General features: G+C 40.9%; 1 protein-coding gene across 2 annotated transcripts in view; it reads left to right on the top strand.

Moving 5' to 3' along the window:
• MARCHF1 (membrane associated ring-CH-type finger 1) overlaps window positions 1–26,507 on the top strand; it is a 1,592,900-nt gene that overhangs the window by 583,621 nt on the left and 982,772 nt on the right. For both annotated transcript variants that reach the window (XM_086962389.1, XM_086962390.1), the window contains exon 2: window positions 5,884–5,934. In XM_086962389.1, the coding sequence (XP_086818515.1) occupies window positions 5,884–5,934 (51 nt within the window). The remainder of the gene's footprint in view (window positions 1–5,883; window positions 5,935–26,507) is intronic.

Here is a 26,507-nt window from a genome sequence, read left to right as displayed (position 1 = left end):
TCCATAGAGAAAAAATCCTAACTATGTATACCTACTGGCGACCGCCAGGAGATAATATATATATATATATATATATATATATATATATATATATATATATATATATATATATATATATATATCTGTCAGTCAATAACTTTATTTTGGCCATTGCCACCATAAAGGTGCCTTATGCATACAGTACAAGAGAAACAGGATAAAACATGAAAGGTTCAGTAGCAGCAGATTTACAAATACCAAATTAGATAATGTTTGTGTACAGCAGTGCAACAACCCTCAAGAGTCCGATATATATATAAAAAAGTCAGTAGCTGCATGATGTAAAAGTCCAAACTTCATAATAGTCATAGGCATGGAATAAAAACCACAAAAGTGCAAATGCATACAGTACACACGATTTGTAACCAGCACACTAGAACTAGTAACTGAAATCTATTGAGTTCCATCTTAAGTGATAATCCTAAGCAATGATACAAGGACAGCAAGAAGTGCCAGTGCCTTTTGTGCAAAGAGGGAGATGTAAACATACAAATGGCAATAAATTCAGTTCATCAATGACCAACTTGTGCAAAATTGGTAGACAATAATAAAAGAGGTAAAAAGAAAGCTAGGAGGGTAATTAGGAACTATGTCCGCATAAGTGTATCCAGTAAAGACTAAACAGCATGACCCGCCATGCGGATACAGTTCTAAAACTGGCTCTGTTCTAAGCTAAAAGTAACTACATAGATAAAAACATTTAAAGAGAATTGAGTTAAAAGGAATTACATCAACTACGTATTCATTGCATACCTCCTGCTGATCCATATTTTGCCCAGTAAGTTGGCAACTGCACAAACAATTAGTGTACTTGAGTCAGATTTTAGGCTGCGTAAAGCATTACTGTGGCAACAGGTACCAAACCGTCTGCATACAGAAGCTATCCACCTGGATCACAGCAGGCAAAACTTAGGGCATGCGAAAATGATATGGCTGATAGACTTGGCTGCGAGGGCCCAGCCTGGACAGAGCTGCGATGCAGATGAGGCTGGTGCCAGGAGGCAGTAAAAGTATTTACAGGGAGGGAGCCGAATCTAAATTACATGCAAAGTTACCTATCCTGCGGATTTGTGATAGCCTCCAAATATTGCTCAAAAACACCTTCCAATTTAAACTCCATAAAGTCGAGTGTCAGATGGCCCGGGATGAATAAGAAATAAAGGACTGTGCCACCCAGTCCCAATCACATTTCTTGATTAGTGCTTTGCTAGGTAAATATTCTGGATTTTTAGTATCCCAAACACCTTCCAGCCCTAAAGTAATCACCAGAGACTCCACCTTTGTCAGCCAGCCAATTTTCCTATGGCGGTCAATCGCATAAACCTCATCCAGGGCAGCAGCGTGAGGGTGTAGCTCAGGGATAGTTTTTAAACGTAACCAAAAGAGTAGGGGCATAACTATGCTTTTCCTACAATCGGTCGCAAGTAGCACATCCAGCTATTCAAACCCCCAGAGTTCAGCCCCATATAAAGCTGCACGCAACTCCTTGTGATCATAAATACAAAGAGGGGCAGTTGTTTGCTTGCTTGATGAGTTCTGTGCTCTTTGATCAGGGTCCCTGTAATACACCTCTGCTGGAGGTTCTGCCTCATGACATGATGTTTCCAAGACAGGCCATCAGAGAGAGTGAATTTTGTATATGACGATTCCTTTAATTGAAGGATGCCGAAACTCTCAACTGGAATAGACATGCAATCATGGCCTGGCAGCCAACAAATGCAGTATTAGAGACAAGGACATCATAGTCCTCTTTTGATGCCCATTTGTTATCCTCCAATTTGAAAAGCAATGAGTATATCAGTACCCAGCATTTCAAAAGGCACATTTTGCTGAAATGTGTCTGCTATAATAAAGGCGGAAACAGTGACCCTACGAGTGCCTGCCTCTTCTTTAGGGGTGTAAACGTATCAGGAATCCACCTTCACATATTTAGACACCCGTCTTTACAGAGTTCAGCATGCAAGCTGATGATTTGTCATAAGGATATATTGATATATATATATATATATATATATATATATATAAGATCCTCATGACAAATAATCAGCTTGCATGCTGAACTCTTTACAAACGGGTGCCCAAATATATTATACACATAGTATAAACTTAGATGCATAGAATTCAATAGGATGTTCATTACTATAACGATGACTCACGGAGGAGAAGTCTCAGCTAAGATGCAATGCTCCTCTCCGCTCTTATCAATGGTGAGAACTATCATAATATACTCTGCTCATCTGCATATATGTTTTATCTCATGGCATTTTTTCATGTATACTTGTTTTAATCATAACCAGGATGCAAGAGGTTAACTATGTAGAGCATGATAAAACCTGAATGAAGAAACCTCATGACTATTAGGATAATGTCTTCCCTGAAGAAAATTATTGTTACCTGTAATCTCTGAAGCTGTAGTTGCTTTGTAACTTGAGCCGTACTGTGATAATATACTCAAATTTGATCTCTGAACTATGTTAAATGAATGAAAGTGTATTTATTAGATCAGTTGCTTAAAATACTGTTTTATTGGGCCACATTTATTTTCATTGCCATGCCATATATATATTCATGCCATAGCAGTGACAATACATTTGGTGAGAACAGACAGTTATAGAATTTTTTTCACCACAGCTATGCAAATTTTCTATGTGATAGACAGTATTTCTTATTTTTGAAGTCTTTACCTACTTGTAGTTTGTGGGTGGAAAGGGGTGTGAAATAAGAAAGCCGTACATTTAAAATAAGTTAACACAATTCGGAATTCAGTAAGGAGTCAGTTGCATAGAGCAGTCATGGTTTTTACAAAGAAATTAATAATTTAAAAATATTATAATAAATAAGCAATTTATAAATAGGTAAGATTGTTTTTATTTGCGTTTATTTGCTCAATTGGCCAATTTACAATAGTGACATACTGTTACATCAGACATACTCCCGGTTGCAGGGATATTTCTGTTTGTTGGTCATCTAAAGCATGTGATATCTAGAATTGTGCTGCAGCTTAAAATTATTATTTATTATGTACTAAGCAAGCATCAGTTTAGAAACGTATCTAATGATTGAAACTTGGTATGAAGGAAAGCCTTGCATTTCTGAACGGTGCCAAAGAATCTGTGTTTCAGAATTGTAGTTATTTGTATAACTTTAAATTTGTGGTTACCTCGAATATCATGTGAATCAGAGGATGGTTTGCAAAATATGTTCTTTCTTCCACACTGACTTGCATTTAGAAGCCAAAAAAAGGAGGAAATGCAGTAAATATTAACAAATGTTTTACTTTTCAGAGTTCCCATACTTCTCCCAATAGATCTGGTGTCATACTATATGGCTGGGCCTATCAATTGCGACAGGAATTGCCCCAAACTCGACATAGCATCAATAAGATATTTTTCTTGGAATTTCAGTCTTTCAGATTATGTGGGTAGCTGTGATATTTGGGCATGGTCAGCTTGCACCCAGACAACACTACCAACCACAGACATCTCTGATAGCTAGACACCTGGAGGAGTTCGGAGTGGTGTGGTTTGCATCAATCCCACTATGTTTTCTTACTGAAAATGCCCAGCAAATGTCAAATGTGGGCTAAAATCACAGATTTCCCTTACATTTCTGTGAGTGAAAGTTCTGTAATCTGCAGTAATGTACAAAGGTCCTACCCCAGAGCGTCCCCACACTTCTCCCAACAAAAATGGTTCTCCACATGTGTGGGAGGGCCTATCATGTCTAAATTGTGACCATGTTTCATCAAGGTGGTGTCAATGAGATCTTCACATGGTAACATTTCTGATTGGTTCCAATTAGGAGAAGGGTGGGTAAACATGATGAAAAGACATTGGCCACTTGCTAGTTATATGGCCAGGTTTTCTGCCATGTAAATACAGGTAACATTGCATTTTGATCTAAAATGTCATGTTCACATGACATTCTGCGAAAGTCACAATACCGTGCATTACCATGAGTTGCTAAGTTTGAGAAATGCCCAGAGTTGGAAGGGTTCAGTTGTTGCTGGCTGACCAAGAGCACAAACACTGCCGCCATTCCCCTTGGCATTTGACAGAAAATTAGGATTTCTTTTGATAAGTTTTAACATATGGACTGGTACAGAAGGGGTAAACTCCCTATTCTGCCTCCCTTGAAAGCAGAAATCTTGTCTGTGCCAATAGGAGAAAGAATAGGGGGGTTTATCCTCCCCTGGTGGCCATATGTCCAAATTATGCCTAAAGGAATCCACATTTCCCCTCACTTGCCACGGGAATGGCTGCTGTATTAGGACTGAAGACCCCAGGGAGGCCGAAAGACTTTTTGGGCTCCTGGAGTGGGACAGTGTGGCTGAATGCCAGGAATGCCTGTAACGAAGAGAGAACATTAGTGAAAGATAAGGGCTTAGGTTCATACCCAAAGCCATCTTTCTGTGGAGGGGGGACCGGCCTCTCCTAGTAGGATGCTCTGGGACTATCATGCCCATTCATAAGGAACACCCTCAGGAACTCATTGACTATGCACCACCTCTGTGAACTGAACAGTTAGTCCACATCTTGTTTTCTAGGTATCAATCCCATTTTAAGAGTTGGTAGTGTTTTAGCGACTTTTACAATGGGATTGCAAGTGGATACTAATTCAGAATTTGAAAGAGGCATGTTTTGGGCGTACCTTCCATATGGCGATAAATGTTAAAGAAAACATGAGTGTCTGTGCTTATGTAGTGCCAAGACATACTCCTATGATGCTTGACAAGGAAAACAGGTTTTGAATGGGGCTCCTTTATGCCTTGTATATTCCCCTGTTCTTCCTGGGCCTTCTTTTCCTTGGTGGATTCCACATCTGTGAACTTTGCTGGCTGGGCCTACTGATATGATATTGACCTGCCTTCCCACCAGCCCACATGTTAGGCAAAGTGCAAGCATTTCACAAAGGGCAAAAATGCAGTTTGTTCATCGGTCAAATGCATTTCCTATCAGTAGCGGCTGGCATCTACGGGGAGTGGGGGGTGGTCAAATGGATGGTGAGTAGCTGTGCACTATCGCGTATGCCACAAATGAATAATAAAAAATGAAATACACTTACTTTACACGGGCGACAAGGCCTCCTCCTTGCTGCATCTCGTCCTCCTGCTGCAGTTTGATGTTCAGCGCGGGCCCTGGCCAATTCCCCAAACCAATCCTAGCTCTCATGCTGTTAGCATGGATTGAAGGGAGCGGCCTCTCTCAGCACACCCACGGGTACTGGAGACATATGCTTGGTCTAACCCAGCTGTCAAGCTTTCAAAGTGCGCATGTCTGGCTGGCCGTCACAAGATGGACAGCCAAAGGGACATGCACACTTTGAGGAAGAGGAGGATGAAAAATCAAAAATGAATACATTAACTTTATTACCATTTTATTTTTCATCTCTAGGGCTTTTGGGGCATTTTACTGGACGGGGCGACACTCCTCCACTTTAAGGGAGGAGCCACCCCTGTTTCCTAACCTTTCATTTGTGAATGGGGCACAATTGAAATCTTTTAACTTGATCTGTATTATGCAAAGACATCGCCTAAGCTACCACATTGCATCTGAATAAAGATAAAGATGACTCAGCTTGTGTGCGTTGTTAATATAATAAGTCCTGAGGTTACTTCTGTGTAAACATGTGCCTGTTATAATCAACAAAAAAATAAATTAAATGTCTGATGGTTTTGGGAGTGTTGCTGTTCTTGCCTGTGTTATACTTAGATAGGCATGGATTTTTGGAAACAACATTTGCTTTGTCATAACAGGAATCAATGTTTTGTAATTAAAGTAGAATGGCATTAAAATGGGCAAGAGATCACAATCAGTCAATTGTTCATCACTTTGTGTTTTCCAGAATGAAAAGTCTCCCAGGCGTTCAACAAGTCGATCGAGTAACATATCCAAGGTAGGAGGCACTGACTCCTTTATTTACCTCTGATGGCTTTGAGTCTGGTGTTCTGAGTAATCCTTTATTTAATAACAGAATGTGTTGTTCTGCGATGCAGCTGTCTCTTCTGCTGACATGTATTCTATTACATTTTTAAAGAAAATTCAAAGGAGTTCTAGTTCATACAAGTTTAATTTTATCACCGATTCTGCTTTTCTAATGCTGCCAAATGGTGATAAATCCAATGCCTCTAACGTCAATGTGTGAAAATTCGTGATAACATTATATAAATTTGCAGATGTGCAATGCTTTTTGCACTGACCTTCACAGCGACCAACTAGATTAAAAATACCATGTGCACAAACCTTTCATACTTATCATTTGCACTGATCGCCGATGCACAAATTGCATTATTGAGCTGGTGAGTCACTGCAAATTTTGTTTTTGCATAGGGGTGGGTGGTAAACTCTTCTTCGCCTGTGGAGTTTGCCGAGGTTTGTCCAATCCGTGCTCGGCTTGGAGCGCAGAGTTCCAGGAAAACTCCACCAACCGCCGCATGGCGGACTTTTTCTCGCATGTGCCTCACTAACGTTAAGTTGGCGAGTGAGAAAATGGACCTCAAGAACGCCTCCTGGTGTGAGTTCTTAATGGGGGCGGTCGCAGCTGGTCACTACCGTTTGTGTTGAGAAATCTGCCACTCGAGTAGAAAATGTACTTGAATGGCCATAAGAAGTAGCGCCCACTGGCGCGCCTTGTGGTGCCGTTTGCACTGATTTTACTGTGCGGAACAAGCTACCAGTGCTTCAATTCAGCACAAACAGTACGACGTTCCGAATTCCGCATCTCACAGAGCTCTGCGGAATCTCACAGTTATTATATAACTCCATGGAATTCCGCAAAATGAAACTCTTCGAGTTTCGCCCACCCTTAGTTTTACATCACTGTTTGGTGCAAACATCAGGGCTAAATTCTCCTGAAAGGGGAATGCATTTGTAACTTAGAGCCGAAAGAGCTTATGCTGTTACAGACTGTATAGATTGAAGGTACCTGATGCAATGCATTCCTCCAATTTTTTATTTCCAATCCTAGTGTTCGTCAAGTGAATATAAAATTCAGGCAAGAGGATCAGTTCATATTGCATTGTTGTTAACGTAAAGGGCATTTATTGGCAAAGCCAAATGTTTGCATTGCCAAGGAAGGCCTGCTATTAAACCAGCTTGATGGCAGATAACAGGAATCTAGAAGGAAACTACCCCAGTCGAGCTTATTTTAAATACTTGTTTAATTCTAAAATGGTTTGGCTTAACTACAGTCAGATACAGGTTGGAAATGACGAAGCAGAGAGCAGAGCCACAAAGGGTGCATGTGTTCTGCAAAGCTGTAAATGCTGCCAATATTTTCTGTTCTTTCTATAAATAATATTGTGCCCTGTTTGTGTGCTTTCAGTGCACTGCATTTTAGAATAGCACTTGAAGAGAGGCAGCGATCTCTAATTTCATTGGATGAATGCACTAGATTTATGTGGGACGTGATCGTTTAAACTGAGGTTAATTAGCGTAGCTCAGGCATCACTTTCACGTTGTCAAGATACCAGTTTGATAATTCTTGAATTGGGCTTGTGCCTGTGCAGCATACATCACTACATTAAAAGCTGACTGGTTTTGCTCTCATATTGTGTTGCTTTTAAACGTCACAATACAAATAAAGACATTGAATTGAAGTCACTAAAACGTCATAATCCTTTCAATTGATTTTGATTCTGCATGGATTCAAATCTGTATTGTTTTCCCCTACACATGTGCAGTCTCTTAGCTTATGAATCAATTGATTCCTCAAAGATGTGAAGACCTGGATGAGGAAATCTCATTGGCTATGAGATGATTAGGTCTTTCTGGACTGGAACTGCTACCTGAGAAAAGTCTTCAAATTTAGGGCCTTATTTATGAAGGACTTGCGCCACCGGTGCGTCACTTTTAACATGGGAAAAAGTGACGCACCGGTGGCGCAAGTCCTTCATAAATAAGGCCCTTAGTGTTTGGTGATAAAGTTCTCAGCCACCAAACTCTAAAACAGACCCTTGGTATCTTAATTCTCTTGGGAGTGAAAATACTGGACTTCCATTGTGGACTTCAAAGACAAATCAAGCAATGAATCATAAAATATCAGAAATATGAGAGAGTGCTTCAGTGATACAACTGCATTTTCAAGACACTTGTGTCATCCTGAAGGATAAGAATATTGTGACCACATTGAATGCTAAAATGTGCATTTTATTGGAAGAAATCTACATCATGTAGGATCTTCTGAGTTACATACACCACCATCTTTAAATATTTTGTTAAATGTGTTCTAAAATATTAGGCAAACACATTTCGTCTGATGACTCAAGTAAGGGATCTATCTATAATGCAACCAGTACTTCTACCTACTAAAACAAATAACACTCGAGGTTAATTCTGATAGTGATATCTCAAGAAGTTCAATTCAATATTTTAAAACTCATGACCTATAGAACTTACAAAGCAGTACAGTACCAAAAAGGTCTCAATGCAAAAACATGTACTTTCAGTATCACTGTATATGTGCTACCATAGTATTATTATGCTGTTTGCATTTAAGAAATTGAAGGATGCATAGATTGTGAACTTGTATTTTCCTAGACAAATTGTTTTGAGGTCCTTACACGGCTGTGTTCTAATCACTTTTGCTTGTCTTGTGAAGCAGCTGCATAAAAATTATCTTCGAGGAAAAATATGCATGTTCGTATACTCCTGTGTATGCTTGTTTACATCTTATTCTCCTACCTGCTCCTACCTGTCCTCCATGGTCCATTTTGCTGCCACTCCCTTCTGCACTCCATGGACAGTTGTGTTGCGGTAAACAGTCAAAATATCGAGTTTTTAATTTCGACCTACACTTATATCGAGTTGCTAATATCGATGGGACAGAATATCGATGTCCAGAATATCGATGGCCAGAATATCGACCCTAAGGTAAGTAATATCGAAATTACTAATATCGATAGCATATATATCGATGTAAGTAATTTCGATTTACTAATATGTGTTAGAAATATAAGTTAAGTATTTAAATTAATTGTTATAATATGTGTTTAATATGTTTTTATAATTTAAAAATATATAAGAGTAAATAATATGTTTTACTACCACAGCGGGTTGTGGGTTTATAGGGGACTAGGGTGGGAAGTAATTTATTTGTAATTAAATAATTAATTTTTCAATGATTAATTTATTTTGCAATTAAATATTAATTGGCAATTATTTATTTAAATTGATTAATTGATTAATTAATTGATAATTTATGTATATTTTTAACTAAATTATGTTTTACTACCACAGCGGGTTGTGGGTTTATAGGGGAATAGGGTGGGAAGTAATTTATTTGTAATTAAATAATTACTTTTCAATTATTAATTTATTTTGCAATTAAATATTAATTGGCAATGATTTATTTTAATTGATTAATTGATTAATTAATTGATAATTTATGTGTATTTTTAACTAAATTATATGTTTTACTACTGGAGCGGGTTGTGGGTTTATAGGGGAATAGGGTGGGAAGTAATTTATTTGTAATATTAATTAATTTTGGGTAAAGGGGTATTTTTAGGGTTCAGGGTCAGTTTTCAGTTTTTGGGTAAAGGGGTATTTTTAGGGTTCAGGGTCAGTTTTCAGTTTTTGGGTAAAGGGGTATTTTTTGGGTTCAGGGTCAGTTTTCAGTTCTTTGGTAAAGGGGTATTTTTAGGGTTCAGGGTCAGTTTTCAGTTCTTTGGTAAAGGGGTATTTTTAGGGTTCAGGGTCAGTTTTCAGTTTATGGGTAAAGGGGTATTTTTAGGGTTCAGGGTCAGTTTTCAGTTTTTGGGTAAAGGGGTATTTTTAGGGTTCAGGGTCAGTTTTCAGTTTTTGGGTAAAGGGGTATTTTTAGGGTTCAGGGTCAGTTTTCAGTTTTTGGGTAAAGGGGTATTTTTAGGGTTCAGGGTCAGTTTTCAGTTTTTGGGTAAAGGGGTATTTTTAGGGTTCAGGGTCAGTTTTCAGTTTTTGGGTAAAGGGGTATTCTTTGGGTTCAGGGTCAGTTTTCAGTTCTTTGGTAAAGGGGTATTTTTAGGGTTCAGGGTCAGTTTTCAGTTTATGGGTAAAGGGGTATTTTTAGGGTTCAGGGTCAGTTTTAGGTTTTTGGGTAAAGGGGTATTTTTAGTGTTCAGGGTCAGTTTTCCCTACTGTTGCACCCACTGGAGTGGGAATAGTAATTATTGTTAAGTAATTATATATTATATATGATTTTTTTTTTTAATTAAATATGTATTATTATTTTTTTTAACAATTATTACATATATTTAAATATGTTTAAGTAATTATTATGTATTATTTACAGTTTTTTTATGTTATTTTAAATAAAAAAAAATCGATATATTTAACAACGATATTTTTTACATCGATATTAAATTTTCGATATTTTGGTACTTACCATGTTGTACATAGGGCGTCGATATTTTTGCTATCGATATAATTACGCCGATATTTGTGTAGGTCGAAATTCTGTCTGTCGAAATTCTGTCATAGATCCTTGTGTTGCAACTGCTCCTCCTGCTTGCCCTGCATGGTCTGTTATGAAGTCCCTTCCCTTGCCCTCTTTTGTCTGTGTTCAGCTCCTACCCATCCCTCTATTATCCATTATCGTTTGCGTATGCTGCTGCCCCCTCCCTCGTGTCCACCATGGCCATTGTGCTTCCACTACCCCTCCTGCTTGCCTTGCATGATCTTCTGTGCTGCCACATCCCCTCCTACATACCCCGTGTGGTCAGCATGCTGCCACTTATCCCCTCCCACCTTCCTTCCATTGTCCATGTGAATGGTATTTTAGTCTCACTGTTGCCTGCAATGGTGTGTTATGCTTCCAGTGCCTATCCCACCTGCTCTCTATTGTCATCTTGCTGCTCCTGCCCTGCCCTCTTGCCCCCTGCCCTCCATTTTACATGTGGAGGGCAAGGGGCCTCCACATGTAAGGAGGCCCCTTGCCCTCCTTACATGTCAGGAGTACATATCGCCTGACATGCATGATATATCGCCTTCCTCCTTCCTTGTTTGGTCCGCTGTCTTTACCCGGCCCACTCCCTCCTGCCCTTCATGGTCTGTTATGCTGCAACTGTCCCTTCTGTCTCTCAGCTATGGTCAGCTTGCTGCCCTGTCTCTTTCCTCTTTCCTCTTTCCTGTCCATGTGCATGGCTCAGTTCCCTTCCTATTGCTTTCCAAGGTCTGTTAGCTACACTGCCGTCTTGCTCGCCCTGTGTGATGTATCATCCTGCTGCAAACTCTGACGCCTTCCCTGTAAGGTCAGTTTGTTGTCCCTGCCCATCTCCTTCCTGCCCTCTCTTATCCAAGTCCGAGTCCCTACCCCATTCCTTCTGCCCTCCGTGATCCAATGTACCAAACTTGCCAACATTTTGAACTTGGTAAGCTGTTGATTTTGATAATCACATGAATGGGGAATTGATTTTCTCCATTGACTTTCATTGAAAAAGATGAGATTTTAGGCCGGAGACAAATAAAAAAAATGGCCTTTTCGAGTCTGTTGTCATGAATGATTGTACTGCCACTCCCTCTTCCTACTTCCCTCAATGGTCTTTTATATTGCCACAGTCTCTCCTGCCAATACTGCATGGCTGGTTTGTTCCCTCTTCCCCCTTTTCCCTGTCCTCCATGGGCCGTTGGGCTGCCACTGCCCCTCCCACCTGCACAGTATGGTCAACTGGTCGCCTCTGCACCCTCCTCCATGAAAGTGTCTTATTCCCATAGAATTCATGGTTAGTGCTCTAAACAACTAAAATGAGGATATAGCAGCAAAGCACTTTTAAACAATTTGCTATATTTGTGTTTGTTTTATCTAGTTGATCATTTGATGATATGTTACACTTAAGAGAGAGGATGTGGCGTTACAGCTAGAGCTGCAGACTTTGCAACTGGGGAACCAGGTTCAAGTATCGGTGTCAGCTCGACATCCTGTGATTCTGGGCAAATCTCTTAATCTCCCCATGCCTAAAACCAAAATGAATGTGTCCTTGTGTAATACACCTGATGCTCACGTAAAGCACTCCTATACCTTTGGGTCAAGTCTGCCCTCCATAAAAATCCAAACAAACAAAATAATTTAGTGGTTTGCACACTTTTGTAATTGGGCTACACTTGAGCTACATTTGGGTGATATTTGTGCTATAAGTGGGCTTTTTTTCTCCGGTGGCCATCTTGGGAGATTTATTTGTTATGAAGCTCCTTATTTTCATCATTTACTGTAGTATCCTCAGTAGAAAATTATTTCAGTATTCTACTTTGATTCGCTCAAGATGGCGTTCATTTGTGACGTACCTTTGGCATAAATTCAAAATGTTACCACTCTAGTTGCTCATGTATAATGAGTAAAACCTGCTGATCACTAGGTAGTTAACTGGCAGTTTTGCTGGAGTTGAAAGTGCATGTTTCAGTCTGCATGTGATCATGTGTTGAAAGTGCATGGTTTAGTCTCCATGTTAGAATGCTGTAATGAAATAGAAGAGGAAGATTTTTCTTTGCGAGCTCACTTAAAATGTGTCCTAATTTTTCTTTCTACAACACTAAGTATAATTTCTATGTCAAACTGAACCCCCTAATTTTGTTCCTTTCTAAATTAAATGTTTAAAGTTTTACCAGTTTGATTCAATCAACATGGCTCCCGGTGTGCCATACATTTGTCATAAGTTACACTGTTAGTGCTTCAGTTGTTCTGGGAGGCGGCAGTAGAACACAAGGGAATTAACTGTCAGACTTCATTTTCATATGGCTGAGAAAGGTAGCATGAATTTACTGAAAATGTGCTCTAATTTTTGCTTCTGGAGCACCTTCCATTAACACTATGGGGGATTTCTCTCAAGCATGATTCTTGAACTACCTGAAAAAGGCTTTTCCACGGGGTAAGATCACCTTTGAACACACCATAATTCCTAAAATTAGTGTAGTACCATCAACAAATGATTTATATTGTAACCTAAATCTGTTATCATCCGTTATACGTTTCTGGTGTTACTAATTGGACATTATAATGCTTTGTTTAATGCTACATTTGCAAAATTACATTACAGCATTTGGGTATTCCTCAATTTTGCCATTTAGTATGGTATCCATCTGACTCACTGGATACATCCTTTAAACATTCATGATTATGGTGACATAACACTAAACCTAAATAAGAGAAAGCAATGCCCTATGCTATAAAAATGATTGTATTGCCCAAATTCTAATTGCACATAAACTGGCCACAGAATAAATACCAACCAACCACCTAATCATATAATCCGAATAACATAACAAATAATAGCCCCATAATAAAAACTCAGAATTTCAGTGGCAAACTCAGAAAAAATTCAGAGTTATAAAAAATATATATTTGATTCTACACATTAGACTGAAATCATCACCATCATACACAGCCATCTAGTGAAAACTATGCACAAAGTATAGGAAATAGAAAGTGTCTCAGCTATTTTCCCAATATAAAAATCATTCAAATACAAATAATATTCAATTGGGAAAAATTCATAGAAATGTTTGGAAATCATAGTCCTGATTGAACCCATTCGTAATTCTGTAGTCTAAATGTATCTGGTCTCCAGCTGTCTTAGCATTCACTAACGATTACCACTCTGAATCAATAACAACATCTTATATGCAGTTGGGATTGATGTTATAACGTTGACCAAAGAGGAGGGCAACCAGATAGGATTGGTCTACATTGGTAATTGCTCGTAAATGTGTTCAATTCCTTTGTCGACCTGCAATTTTATGCTCCCTACAGATTTCAATTTAAACTTACAACCTAAGATATATATACACAGCATATTCGATTTTACAAGTGTATATACACCCATGATTGTTTTAGGTCTCTCACAAAAAGGTGTGGTGTATTAGCAGATCTATTTTCCAAATTTGCAAGCCTTGCACGAGCTGCGCTTGTCAAAGCCCTTTCTAGGTTGTAACCAATTTTTCTTGTCCACCAATTCTGAACTACTCTTGACTAAAGCATCCCTCATAGAGTGATCGTTTCTGAATGCAATGGAAGGTGCCTTGAGCAAAGTAGGCTTTAATACACAGCCTCCCTGGACCAAAGACCAGTGTCTCTTCACAATGGCCCTTAGTGCCCTCTCCTATTTACTGAACCTGAGGATCAATTTTGTGGTTGAATCTTAGTTTTATTTGACATCAGTTGAAAAGCAGCCCGCCCTACTCTTTTGGTTGGCTTTTGGAAGTGCATTATACAATGTGGTCTTATGATATCCTGTTTGTACAAATCTAGAGTTGGCCTCTTCCTGGCCTATCTCTACATCCTCTGCAGAGCTACAATTCCTCTTGAGTCAGAGCATCATCCCATAGGGATTTCTGGTCTTGAGATGTGTAGGGTGGAAGCTTTTCACATGATGCATAGAGTTTTCCAGTAGTTGCTTTTCTATGCCATTGTGTCACAATTCTGTTATGTTTATGATACAATTGTAAATCCAGAACTTCCACCTGTGTTTTATTAATATGTGCTATGAAGTCTAAATTAATGGAATTACAATTGATACACTCAACAAATTATTCAGGTCACTCCAATGTCCCCTTCCAAACTCTAAATAAATCATCAGTATACCATAGCCAACATATTACATGATCATTCCACAGTGTGTTATGGTCAGCAATGAGTACCATCTCCTCCCACCCGCCCATGTGAAGACACGCATAACTGGTGATGAAGCAAATGTCCATGGTGAAAAATCCCTTGATTGAAATGGAAGAAATTATTCTCCAAACACCATTTAGCCAAAGAAAGCAGCATATAACTGTGTTAAAAAATACTCAATTGTTGACCTCTTGGAAAGTGTTCAACACAGTATAAGCCTTAATGATGATTAATGCTAGTATATTATGAATGACATCAAGAAACATTAACAGGTACACTGGAGCCAATAGATGTTATAAATCTGTTTAAGAAAGGCACCAGTATCTAGCACAAAAAATGGTAAATTTCAGACAAAACTTTGAAGATTAAAGTGAATGTACTATGAGGTATTCTCGGGGGCAGGACTCAAAGCCCCAGGAGCCAGCGGGGCCGTGACAGGACCGGCAGTCCCTCCCCTTTCACTACCGGGGAGTATTTCAGCACCTTGCGCCTCCCGCTTCGCGGGAGACGCGGCGTTTGGCGGCAAACCAGCAGCATCACTCGGGGGCAGGAGTCAAAGCCCCAGGAGCCAGTGGGGGACTTGATAGGACCGGCAGCCCCTCCCCTTTCACTACCGGGGAGTATTTAACTATCTGCGCATTCCCGCATCGCGGCACGCGCGCGGACGGGCGTTGCGCGAAGCCCAGGCCAAGGGCGGGCCCGTCTGTGCCCGTCAGTGGCCGGTGGAGGCCGGCCCCGGCCACCTTTCTTATCTTTGAAACTCAGTAATGCAATCTTTGTTTGGGGTTCCTAATGCATTGGCCTTTGGTGCTTTACCTATAATTTCCAACAAGCATTTCACTAATTTTCTGCGCATTGTGTTGTAAATTGGTATTGGGTTATATAGATCAAGGTAACAATCAAGAGAAAGTTCATGGGGGGAAATGCTGGGGGAGTGGAGGGAGCTAGCACCTTGAAACCTCGTAAAGGGAAGAAAGCTAGAAGAGCGATCAAGCAACAAGACCCAGAGGGGGCCCTAAATCGCATTAGCACTCTGGTAGAGGAATGCGAGGAAATATTGCTGACCGAAAGCGGTGCCCCCTTGCCCAGTGATTCTGCCCATATGGCAAATAGTGTTCAGGGGCATTCTAATTTTCCAAAGACCCCGGCAATCCCGGCTATGTTTTGTACAAAAATAAATGACAGTTCTTCTAGGGGGGCTGAGAAAGAGGATACTGGCCATAATACCAATGGAGAGGAAGGTTTTCCTTCAAAAGCTGATGCACAGTCTCGTGAGTGCGTCTCATTAGTGCCGTGCTCCAATTGATTCTCGCCCCTAATGAGTAACCCGAGGGAGGCTAACGTAGAGCTGGCTAATCACTCAGGGGTAATTGTGACCGAGCCCGCCATGAATCAAGTGCAATCTTTTCATGATCTCGAGAGGGTGGTTTACTCATTTAGGGAGGAGATAGTTTCCTTGAAGGCTGTGAATGAAAAATTAACAACCATGGTGGGGCCCTGGGGGGGTACGTCCTTTCCTACTCCCGTTTCTGTCCCGAAAGCAACTATCCCCATTCCACCAACCTCTAATGGACCCCAGAATAATCCCATGAGCATTGTGAAGTCTATGGATCAGTGTAAAACCGCGGCTACATATAGCCAGATGGTTAAGTCCGGGAGGCATGGTGTATTGCCAAGAGATATAGATAATACTGCACGATCTGTTTTGGGTTGTATGGTCCCACCGGGGGAGATTAGGTCGAAAGATCATTTATCTTTGTATGCACGTGGGGAAACGTGGCCACCTATTAACTCACGAGGGGGGAATCCTATTGTAAGTAATAGCACAAAAACAAAATTTATATGACTAATGTACCAAAACTATCTTTACATGGTAGATTTGAAAGTGCTGATTCTTTAACAAATAAAGCCATTCATTGGCTTCTGCATGTCTGGGGCTGTCGCTCCATGATCAGAGATGGCATTGTCAGAGCTCGTAGGTTCACCTCCCCTATGAAACCTGTTGACTGTATTGAACTGACATTGCAGAGCAAGGTAATGGTGGAAAATCTGTTTTCTCTTGAGTTTAGGACTAGTCCACCTGAACATTCATCCATCCAGTTAAGAAAGGCATGCCCGGGTGATATTGGGCGGTTGAGCTATGGCCATTTGATGGGTATAAGACCGGGAAGTTCTACTTTGGAACTTGTGGATTGACTGAGTGATGAAACTGAATTAAGATCACACGGTATTAGTGCAGGTCAGATATCACAGGAGGAGGAAGTGACCGAGCTTACTGGTTCTAATAGCCATGATTTTTATACCCTAAATAGTTGGTAACGGAAGATAATATCCACCATCCTCCCATCATCAACATAGATTCCCCCTCGCAGATATCCCCTTCTCAAAATGTTCTAAGTCCCACAAGCCAAACTGATACTTTAGTTAATACCAGTGGGTTTGTGGTTGGTGGTTCACTACTCTTGTGGAATATTGCGGGATTGAATGCAAAACTAGCTATAACTGATTGGCTTACTTTTATTAATGGTTATGACATTTGCCTTTTCCAAGAGACCTGGCTTTTGGAACCACGATTTTGTGTAGGATATTTAAATTTCCATGTTCCAGCCTTGAAAGGGACACATGGCCGACCAGCGGGTGGCCTAACTATCTGGATACGTCAAGAATTAGGTATCAAAATCAAGGTATTACCCTCTGGGAGCAGCGATATCCAGATATTGAGGATAGATTTAGGTCCCTTAGGTTTAATTGACATTTATAATGCCTATGTAAGGGGAACTCGAGGTGCCAAGTCCCAGGGTCTAGATGAGCTTGTATATTTCTTTGATCTCCATTCAACAAGCTCACACATTATTGTAGTGGGTGATTTTAATTCTACTTTTGAATCCCTGGTTGAAACAGAGGAGCACCTTACTGATGATGAAGACATGTTATGGGGAATTCCAAATTAGAGCTGAAACCCATAAAAAGGTGGACGGAAATAGTCATTCAGATCAATACAATCTGTCTGGAAAGGGGTTTAAGGGCCCTTAACCTCTTCGCCGCTAATGACAAGGGTAACTCGTCATGGACTTTCCATTGATTTCAATGGAAAGTAAATGAGAAACAAGAGTAATGCCTTAGCAGTAAAGGGGTTAATGGTAGAATGCCGAAGGATAGAATGGGAACTTACACATTTAATAACGGGCAAAGCAAAAGCAGAATCAATTATATTCTTGTTAGTGTGAGCTTCTGGCATACCATCACTGACATGTTGATAAGGAACCTCCCAGAAAGTGATCATAATCCCCTCTGTGTAAATCATAGGTGGTGGAAGATGGAACCCATTCCTGCTAGGGCAAGGGAGTCACATGCTGCAGACATTGTGTTGTCTAATGACATGAGAAGGCTAATATGGCCTCTTATACTAGAGAACCCTGCTACTCTGGAAAGTATTAAAAAAGATTGTGATGGTACTATCCTCGAATTTGAGCAGATCTTGTCCGGAAACAAGGACCTGGGTGAAATAACGCTTGTGCATAATACATTTTTTACTATTTTGAGATCTTATTTTGAAAGAAAGCACAGACCTGGTCAATCTTTAGCCCCTAGACCTCCAAGATGGTATAATAAGGAATGCAGGCAGGCAAGGATAGCTTTAGGGAAAGCTATAAAGGAAGGAAAAGTGGACACTGTGCGTGCTAATAGGTGTATTTATAAAACTAGTATCCTTAGGGCCAAGCGGTCATGGGATGAGCGTAAATGGCAGGACCTGTTAGAAGCTAGTGTGCAGAACAATAGTAAATTGTTCTGGGGTATTATTAAATGGGGGTAGGCGGACAGTCTGAGCAGCCGCAAAATAATGTTTCACAGGAAGAATGGGTTGAGTATTTTAGGCCCCAGTATGCCTCTAATACTGGGGACAAGAATAGGGAAGTCCTGAGTCTAGTTTATTATCAGTAAAATTATTTTAATAGAACAGATGTGGAGCAAGCACTTGGTACAGTGGCAGCTGGAAAAGCATTGGGTCCGGATGGGGTCCCTGCTGATGTGTACCTGTATGATAAGACCAAATGAGGGAGTTATATTTTGCTGATTGCTAATGCTATGGCCCAGGGAGCACAGATACCAAGCTCCTGGAAAGGGGTGGAAATAATTCCGGTATTAAAGAAGGGTGATAGGTCCCTCCCTGGGAACTGTAGACTAATTAGTTTGATTGACGCCATCCAGAAAATTGTAGGGAGGATGATTTTAAATAGGGTCTTACTATGGATAGCGGATAACAATATATAGGCCCCCTTCCAGGCGGGTTTTAGAGAGTCAATAAGCACCATTGACCAAGTATTTCGTTTCACACTACTCTATTGGAAAACGGTGACCCTAGGCAAAGGAAGCTTGTATGCTGCTATTGTTGATTTAAGGGCAGCTTTAGACCTAGTCCCTCGACCTAGCCTCTGGGTAACGTTATAAGACCTCGGTCTTCCCATTGAGCTATTAACTTAAATCCAGAGGCTTCATGAGGATAATCATGCTAGGATTAGGTGGGAAAGGCAGGGAAAGACAACCGTTGATTTTCCAGTTGAAAGAGGGGTGCGACAAGGGTGTGCCATGGCGCCCACGTTATTTTTTTTATATAGAAATGGAATAGTTGAAAGGCTACTATTGGTGAACACAGATTCTCCCACTCTAGCAGGTGTAAAAGTCCCGATTTTAATGTTCGCTGACAATACGCTCTTAATTGTAAAGACTCCCAGCGGTCTCCAGCGGGCATTATTAATCTTTGAAGATTTCTGTTTGGGGCAAGGCCTTGAAGTTAATGTGAACAAGACCAAATTCATGGCCTTTAATCCACACAGAACATTTAAAAATAATTTTTTATTGACGAGACAACCATTGGAGCAAGAAGGTCTTTTACATATCTAGGGGTGAATATTCAGAAAGATCTAAAGTGGAGCCAACAAAGGGATTTGACTGCCCTAAAGCATAGACAACTTTTGGGTGCGCTTGTTGCTGAATTAAAAAAATCTATGACTAAACCTATTAGGCCCGTACTTCAAGTTTATGGAGCGAAAGCTGTCAGTTCTGCCCTGTATGGTGCGGAATTATGAGGCTTTGGGAATTTAACTGATTTAACTAACTCTGAAAATAAGTTCCAGTGTGCCATTATTTCCCTTCCCCAGAGTACGCCACTAGTGCCCCTAAGGTATGATCTGGGCAGGAACCCTATAGCATAAATGGCTAAATTGCGGCCTATGCTTTATTGACACAGATTGTGGACAACCACTGAATTGTCATTGTACGCCGAGGCTTTCCTTGATGTAATAAACTCAGATGGTTTCCATAAAATCGGGTGGTTCAAAGAAGTAAGAAAGATCTTAGCGGACTTGGAAATGTACAAACTCTGGGATAACCCTGTAGGTGCTTCCTTTCCGTCAAAAAAAGTTCTGAAGGAGAAGTACTGGGAAATGGTTACAAGCAAAGTTTGTAGAAGAACTGATTCTCTTTCTTTGTCAGGTATTTTTTTGAATATGAAATCTATTCCCAGGTTCTAACCCTTTTGGGATACCATTACGAAGGTACAAGATAGGAAGCTATACTTTCAGTTGAGGACAGGATCGTTGCCTCTAAGATCTTTCACTACCCGGTGGGTTCAACAGGGTGATAGTATATGCCCAGTCTGTAAGATCCATACTGAAACAATTGCCCATATGTTTTTCGTCTGCCCGGCTTATGCAGCCCCAAGACGGGTTTGGTTGAGCCCAGTATGTAAATTACTTGGCACCAGGAGGAGTATTGATGCCCAAAGGATCGTGTGTACTAGTACCATGCCTTCCATTGTAGTGGGAGTTGCAAACTTTTTAGGATGGGTGTGGATTATAAGACGGAACACTGTAGCTGGATAATTTGCCCCTTTTTCTTTTATGTTTTGACCTTCATATGCTGACCTAGAATGATAGTCTTGGCTTTCTTATTGTGTATAGAAAAGCAGGAATTTTGTACTTGTGTCCAATGTTCTAAAATTACCAGTTTTAAAATGTTTTGTATGAAGATGTTTATAGTATTTTAACTTGGACCCTATTTTTAACACATTTCTCCACCATCGAGCTGTTTTAATGTATTTATTTGTGAAGTTTTTGTCTTTTTGTAATGCTTTTATGACTTTTGTCGAATAAAGCTTGTTTGGATTGGATTGGTATTCTCAAGTGTGCTTTCTTGGGCAGCAATGATGTATCACATATTTTATTTATATTTATATTTATTTGAAGTTTTATATGACGCGAACATGACCCGTTAGGGTGTCAGAGCGCTTTACAAGGACAGGTATGATACATACATGAAGGCATGGGCAAAGTGCAGGGATGGGGAATGAGGCAAAGTAAATAGTGGGACAAAGCCGTGGCTATTTACAAGAGTCAATACAGTTCTAAAATCAGCAATAACTTGAGTACAATAGGACACATGGAGAAGATAAGAAAACAAATTACTTACCTGTAACTACAGTTATCCAGTATTGGTATCCTTTATATATTGACATGCCTGAATCATTCCCCGTCACTGAGTCGGGGGTCCCAGGAGAAACAAAACAGTAGTGCCAAAGGCAAACAACAGTAGCAGGCCCCAAGGAAAAAAGGCCAGAGGCCCAAATCTTAGTAAAATATCTACATCATTATGCCAAAAGAACCAAACCCCTGGCACAACCAATCAGCCACCAGCACCCTCCAGAACCCTCTCTGCAGAGCCAGTTCTCCTCAGGTTTTCTTTAGCACAATTGGGAAATAAGTATCCCAAAACAGAGAACTGACTCTACGGTATTATCACATATTTTTCTGCATCCAACTAAGACATATGAGGCAAATCCGCATTTTACTGCTATTATTACCAAACAATCGGTCTTTTTCTTGGATGTTGAAATCTATGTGGCTAATGACAAAATTAAGAACAAAGAAAGTTAACAGCAGGGAATAACTTACTGCATGCTGCTAGCCATCACCCTCATCCATAGCATCCTGTTTGGTAAAATGCTCAGAATCAAGAGAATTTGTATCAAGGACAGTGATTGTGATAAGGCGCAGTACGTTAGCAAACAGATATTTCTGGCAAGGGGATAAGCCAAAAATGTTATTGACAATGCAATCAGGAATACTAAAACATCTAGTAGAGCTGATTTACTGTTCAATAAAGCTATTGTAAATAAAGTCGCCACTGAGCAATCAGAACAGCAAACAAGGCTAATCCTGATATATAACAAATTACATCACACACTATGCAGGTTTATCAATAAAAACTGGCCCTTAGTGCTAAGCGATACAGTTCTTATGACAAAATGCCCAAAAACCCTAATATCACTTTTAGGAAAGAGAGATCTATGTGTGATGCCCTAGTGAGTAGTAGTCCAGAAATCAGACCAGTAACCAATTGGTTAACATCTAGAAAGGGTGTTGTGAAATGCACCTCTTGCCGGGCATGTAGGTTCGGGGTCAATAGGATGGCCTACAAAACCCCATTTACAGAAGAACCAGTGGCAATTAGGAAACTGCTTGCATGCAAGACAGAATATGCAGTTTATGTATTGGAGTGTTCTTGTGGGCAACAATATGTGGGCAGTACAAAACTGCAGGTCCACAAAAGAATACTCCAACACAGGGCAATCATGAATTCAGATGCAACTTACCCGGTTGCGAGACATTTTAGAGACTTCCACAACAATAAGTTGGAAAATCTTACAAACTTTGTGGTGGATGCAGTTCCCCCTCTCAGACACAGGGGTAACCGGGAAGCCCTGTTAAGGACGTTGGAGACGAAATGTATAATTGAACTGGAAACCAAGACCCCAGAGGGACATAACTCAAGTGAGGATTTGTTTACCTGCCTCTAAATCTCCCCACAAATGAAACTAATATACCCAGTTTATAAAAAAACATTTGTTTTGAACACAATTGCTGCTTAATCCCATTTGGTTTTAATATAATGTTGCACATCATGCACTTTAAGAAATATGATGGTTGACTAAGGTGGCATGGAGAATACAAGAGATAAGGCATAGGTTAGGCCCACTTGGGCTGTACGTCTAAACTTTGCACATAGGTAAGCATCAAGGATGACCCAAATCTCATGAATATTATGTACATTGAGTCATTAAAAGGTAGAGAGTCATGGCAATTATATTATAACATGTTTTTAATATGTGTAAAACACTTTTAACCTATATGTCAATATTTATTGCTAGTTTTCATACTCCTTGTAAGATTTTTAAATATTGCCTTTTAGAATATTTATCTATATTTATTTATTCTAAATATTTTTTGCCAGTGCTGTGATGAGAGACAACGAAATGCATTAACAATTGTTCTGTATACACAGCAAGTACACTTGCACTTTAAATTTGTGAAGATACTCTGCGGGCGCGTCATGTGATCAAGGCCTTTTCAGGCTGAAACGAGTCATGGCGGTGGTGTAAGGGCTCCAATAAATCTCTAATTTGCACCAGAAAACGGGTTTGCGTTCGTTTGTTGCCCAGGAGAAAGCGGATGTGTCACTAGTGAAGTATGGAGTGATATATATGTATATATATTTCCAGCCTGCAAAAGAATTACTCGCTTTTCGACCACTCTGGCCTTGCTCACGAGAACAAGAACAGAGTGGTCAAAACGCGTTGGTTTGTGAGAGGACTGGATGGTGTTGGCTGTATTATACTGGAGTAAAAAAGTCTTGAAATCTTCTCCTGAAGTGCGAGTAATTCTTTTGCTTGGTGGAAATACTTAATGCAGATCTCGATCCCTTTTCTGCACTACTCGCACCGATCTGAGCGCGCTGAACCAGAGGGGTTTGTTGGTGAATAAAAAAAGATATATATATATATATATATATATATATATATATATATATATATATATATATATATATATATATATATATATATATATATATATTACAAATATATGTGTGTATACATAAAACATACATATATATTTGAAGTAAACCAACATTTAATACTTTAATACAGATGTGACTACCAACATTATTTTAAAATATCATCACTATATCAAACCTACTTCATGCTGTCATCGTCCATTACAACATTACAAAATAATTGCTCCTATACATAAAGGACTGTAAGAAAAACCCATCAGATATATTAGGATGTCTTGTTTAACACCTTGCGCGCTAGCGGTTTTCCCGCTGTGCGCTGGGTTTTTGAAAAACCCGCGTTACATGACGAGCTCAGCTCGTCATGAGTGTACGAGAGGCGTAACTCATGATGAGCTGAGCTCGTCATGAGCATAGAAGGGGTTAAGTAAGGATGCCTGTAACCTGCTCTTATGCTATAAGGCTGGATTATTCCTTTAATGAATTCATGGCACTTAGAGAAAGTGCTGCTATATATGTTTCTGAAAGCTGAACTCATACCCTCCTTTCCCAGGCTGCTAGGTACCACACAAATCTTCCTCTTTGCCAGATTTCAAGCAAACCTGAAATGTAGAATTAGAGAATATACTAGGAAGCAAAACAATTGCTTCTCATCCTGCATCTGCTTCTTTCAGAATATGAATGCCTCTGTTGTTGTCCCACAAGGGGGCAGAAAATTGTCCTGTGCACCAAAATAAAAGTGGCCTTGCTGCAGTTGGATTCTGCCCTTTTAGTATGCACAGATGTTTTGTGTTTTTGTCACCCATGGTAATCATATGGCAAACAGACTGCGTGTGTTTGCTGCCAGTGTTTACCCTTTAAGATAAGCCGCTGTGAGTTGTGATGCAGCAAAGGTAATTGGCACTTTGTTCGTTACAAGTGGACACTTGTGCACATGCATGTGCACACGTGTGCAGGCTGCGTATTAGAGACTACTGTTTTGCACAGCCCAGTAACAATGCTTAGGTAGGCTGGCACAATGTGGACTATACAGCATTAGGTATTCACCTGGGATAGGCCTTATAATGTTAGTGTACACTAATAGAGAAAGTCAGTGTGATTTACTGTTTTTTCTGTGGTGACACTGCCTTATACATATAGGGAGAGAAATGCCTTAGAGTGCAGTTTCACTCCCCTTTGGCCTACAGAGACCATTGACGTCCACGGAGTGTAACCTATCCAGGAAAATCAATTAGGGAACTTCTGAAATGATATATGTACACCTTATAGGTCATTATTATTATTATTATTAGGGAGATTTATAAAGCGCCTGGTTTACGCCCACAGGCGTGTCCCCGCGCTATGATAAGTGGGGTGAGCAGTCCAAGCAGCCATCACAACTGTCTATCGTCTAAACAAGTAAGTCTTAAGTTTCCTTCTAAACACGAATTCTGAGGACTCCAAACGTAACTCTGACGGAAGGTCATTCCACTGTTTCGCTACCAAATATCTGAAGGACCTTCCCCCCCATACGCACCTTCTTAATTTCTGGAATTTTCAGGAGACCTGTGCAGGAGGAGCGCAGAGTTCTTGTGGGCTCATACCTGGTGACCAGACTCTGCAACGGGGCAGGGGCTTTGCCACCCAGAATGCGATGACACGTAGCAAGAGCTTTGAATTCCACCCTGCTCCTAACAGGAAGCCAGTGCAAGGCCTGGAGTGCTACCTTTGAGGATGATCTTCTAGGAAGCCCCAGGATAAGGCGAGCAGCAGCATTTTGCAGCACCTGGAGGCGATTGAGAACCTTTCCCGTGGCCCCCAGATACAGCAAATTGCCGTAGTCCAGGTGTGAGGTAACTAAGGCATGCACCAGCGTTCGACGAGCAGTAATGGGCAGAAGATCCAAGACCTTCCTCAGAGTTCTTAAAATTCCGAAACATGCCCCCACCACTCTGCCGATCTGGGGGCCAAGGGCAAGATCAACATCCAACTACACCCCAAGATTCCTTACTTCCTGGCAGGGAACAGGTGTCTCTCCTAGGCAGGGTGGCCACCAAGCCGACGACCATACAGATGGGCATCCCCCCACCACGAGCACCTCGGTCTTACTGCCATTAAGTTTCAGGCAGTTGGCGGACATCCAGGTTGCCAGCTCTTGCATGCACACTCTGAAATTGTCCGCCATCAGACCAGGCACTCGTGAGAGGGAGATGACCAGCTGCGTGTCGTCGGCATAGGACACCAGGCGCAATCCATGGCTTTCAACTATGGCCGCCAGCGGGGAGACATACAGATTAAACAGAGTCAGGCTCAGGGACGAGCCCTGCGGCACGCCCTGGCCCAACCCAATCTCCCTCGAATAGCACTCTCCCTGGCGGACCTGAAAGCATCTGCCTGTTAGGAAAGACCGAATCCACCCAAGCGCAGCCTCTGATACCCCTCCATCATTCAGACACTGTAGCAGAGTGGAATGAGCTACAGTGTTGAATGCTGCGCTTAGGTCCAAGAGGATCAGAGCCATAGTCTGGCCCTCATCCACTCCCTGCGGCAGGGACTCTACTGCCATTAGCAATGCTGACTCCGTCGAATGCCGTGGGCGGAAGCCGAACTGAGAGTCATGGAGTAGGGAGGCTTCCACTACAAAGCCCATCAGCTGGAGGTTTGCAATTTTTTCAGCAACCTTTGCCATGTATGGCAAAAGAGAAATAGGGCGGAGATTGTCTAGCCTGTCGTAGCTGATGTTGGGCTTCTTTTGGCGAGGGAGAACTACCGCCCGTTTCCAGGCCTCAGGGACAGTATAGGTCTCAAAAGAGATGTTCAAAAGGTGGCGAATATACGGCTCTAGTATATACAGACTGCCCATCAGGCGCCTAGGAGTGGTAGGATCTCTAGGGGAGCCTGATTTTATCGAACCACAGATCTGAATACGTTTTTCAGTAGGCGGGGTGACAAATGTAGTTAACACCTGGTGTCCTCCCCTTACCCCGCATTCTTCTGCAATCTCGGAGTCTATGGTAGCTTGACTTGGAAAGGCCGAATAAATGGTTGCCACCTTGTTAGCA

Source organism: Lissotriton vulgaris, chromosome 3_1 (genome assembly GCF_964263255.1).
Source record: "Lissotriton vulgaris chromosome 3_1, aLisVul1.2, whole genome shotgun sequence".
In the NCBI taxonomy this organism is placed as follows: domain Eukaryota; kingdom Metazoa; phylum Chordata; class Amphibia; order Caudata; family Salamandridae; genus Lissotriton; species Lissotriton vulgaris.
Note: the sequence above shows the minus strand (reverse complement) of the source record. Positions and strands in the feature narration are given on the sequence as shown.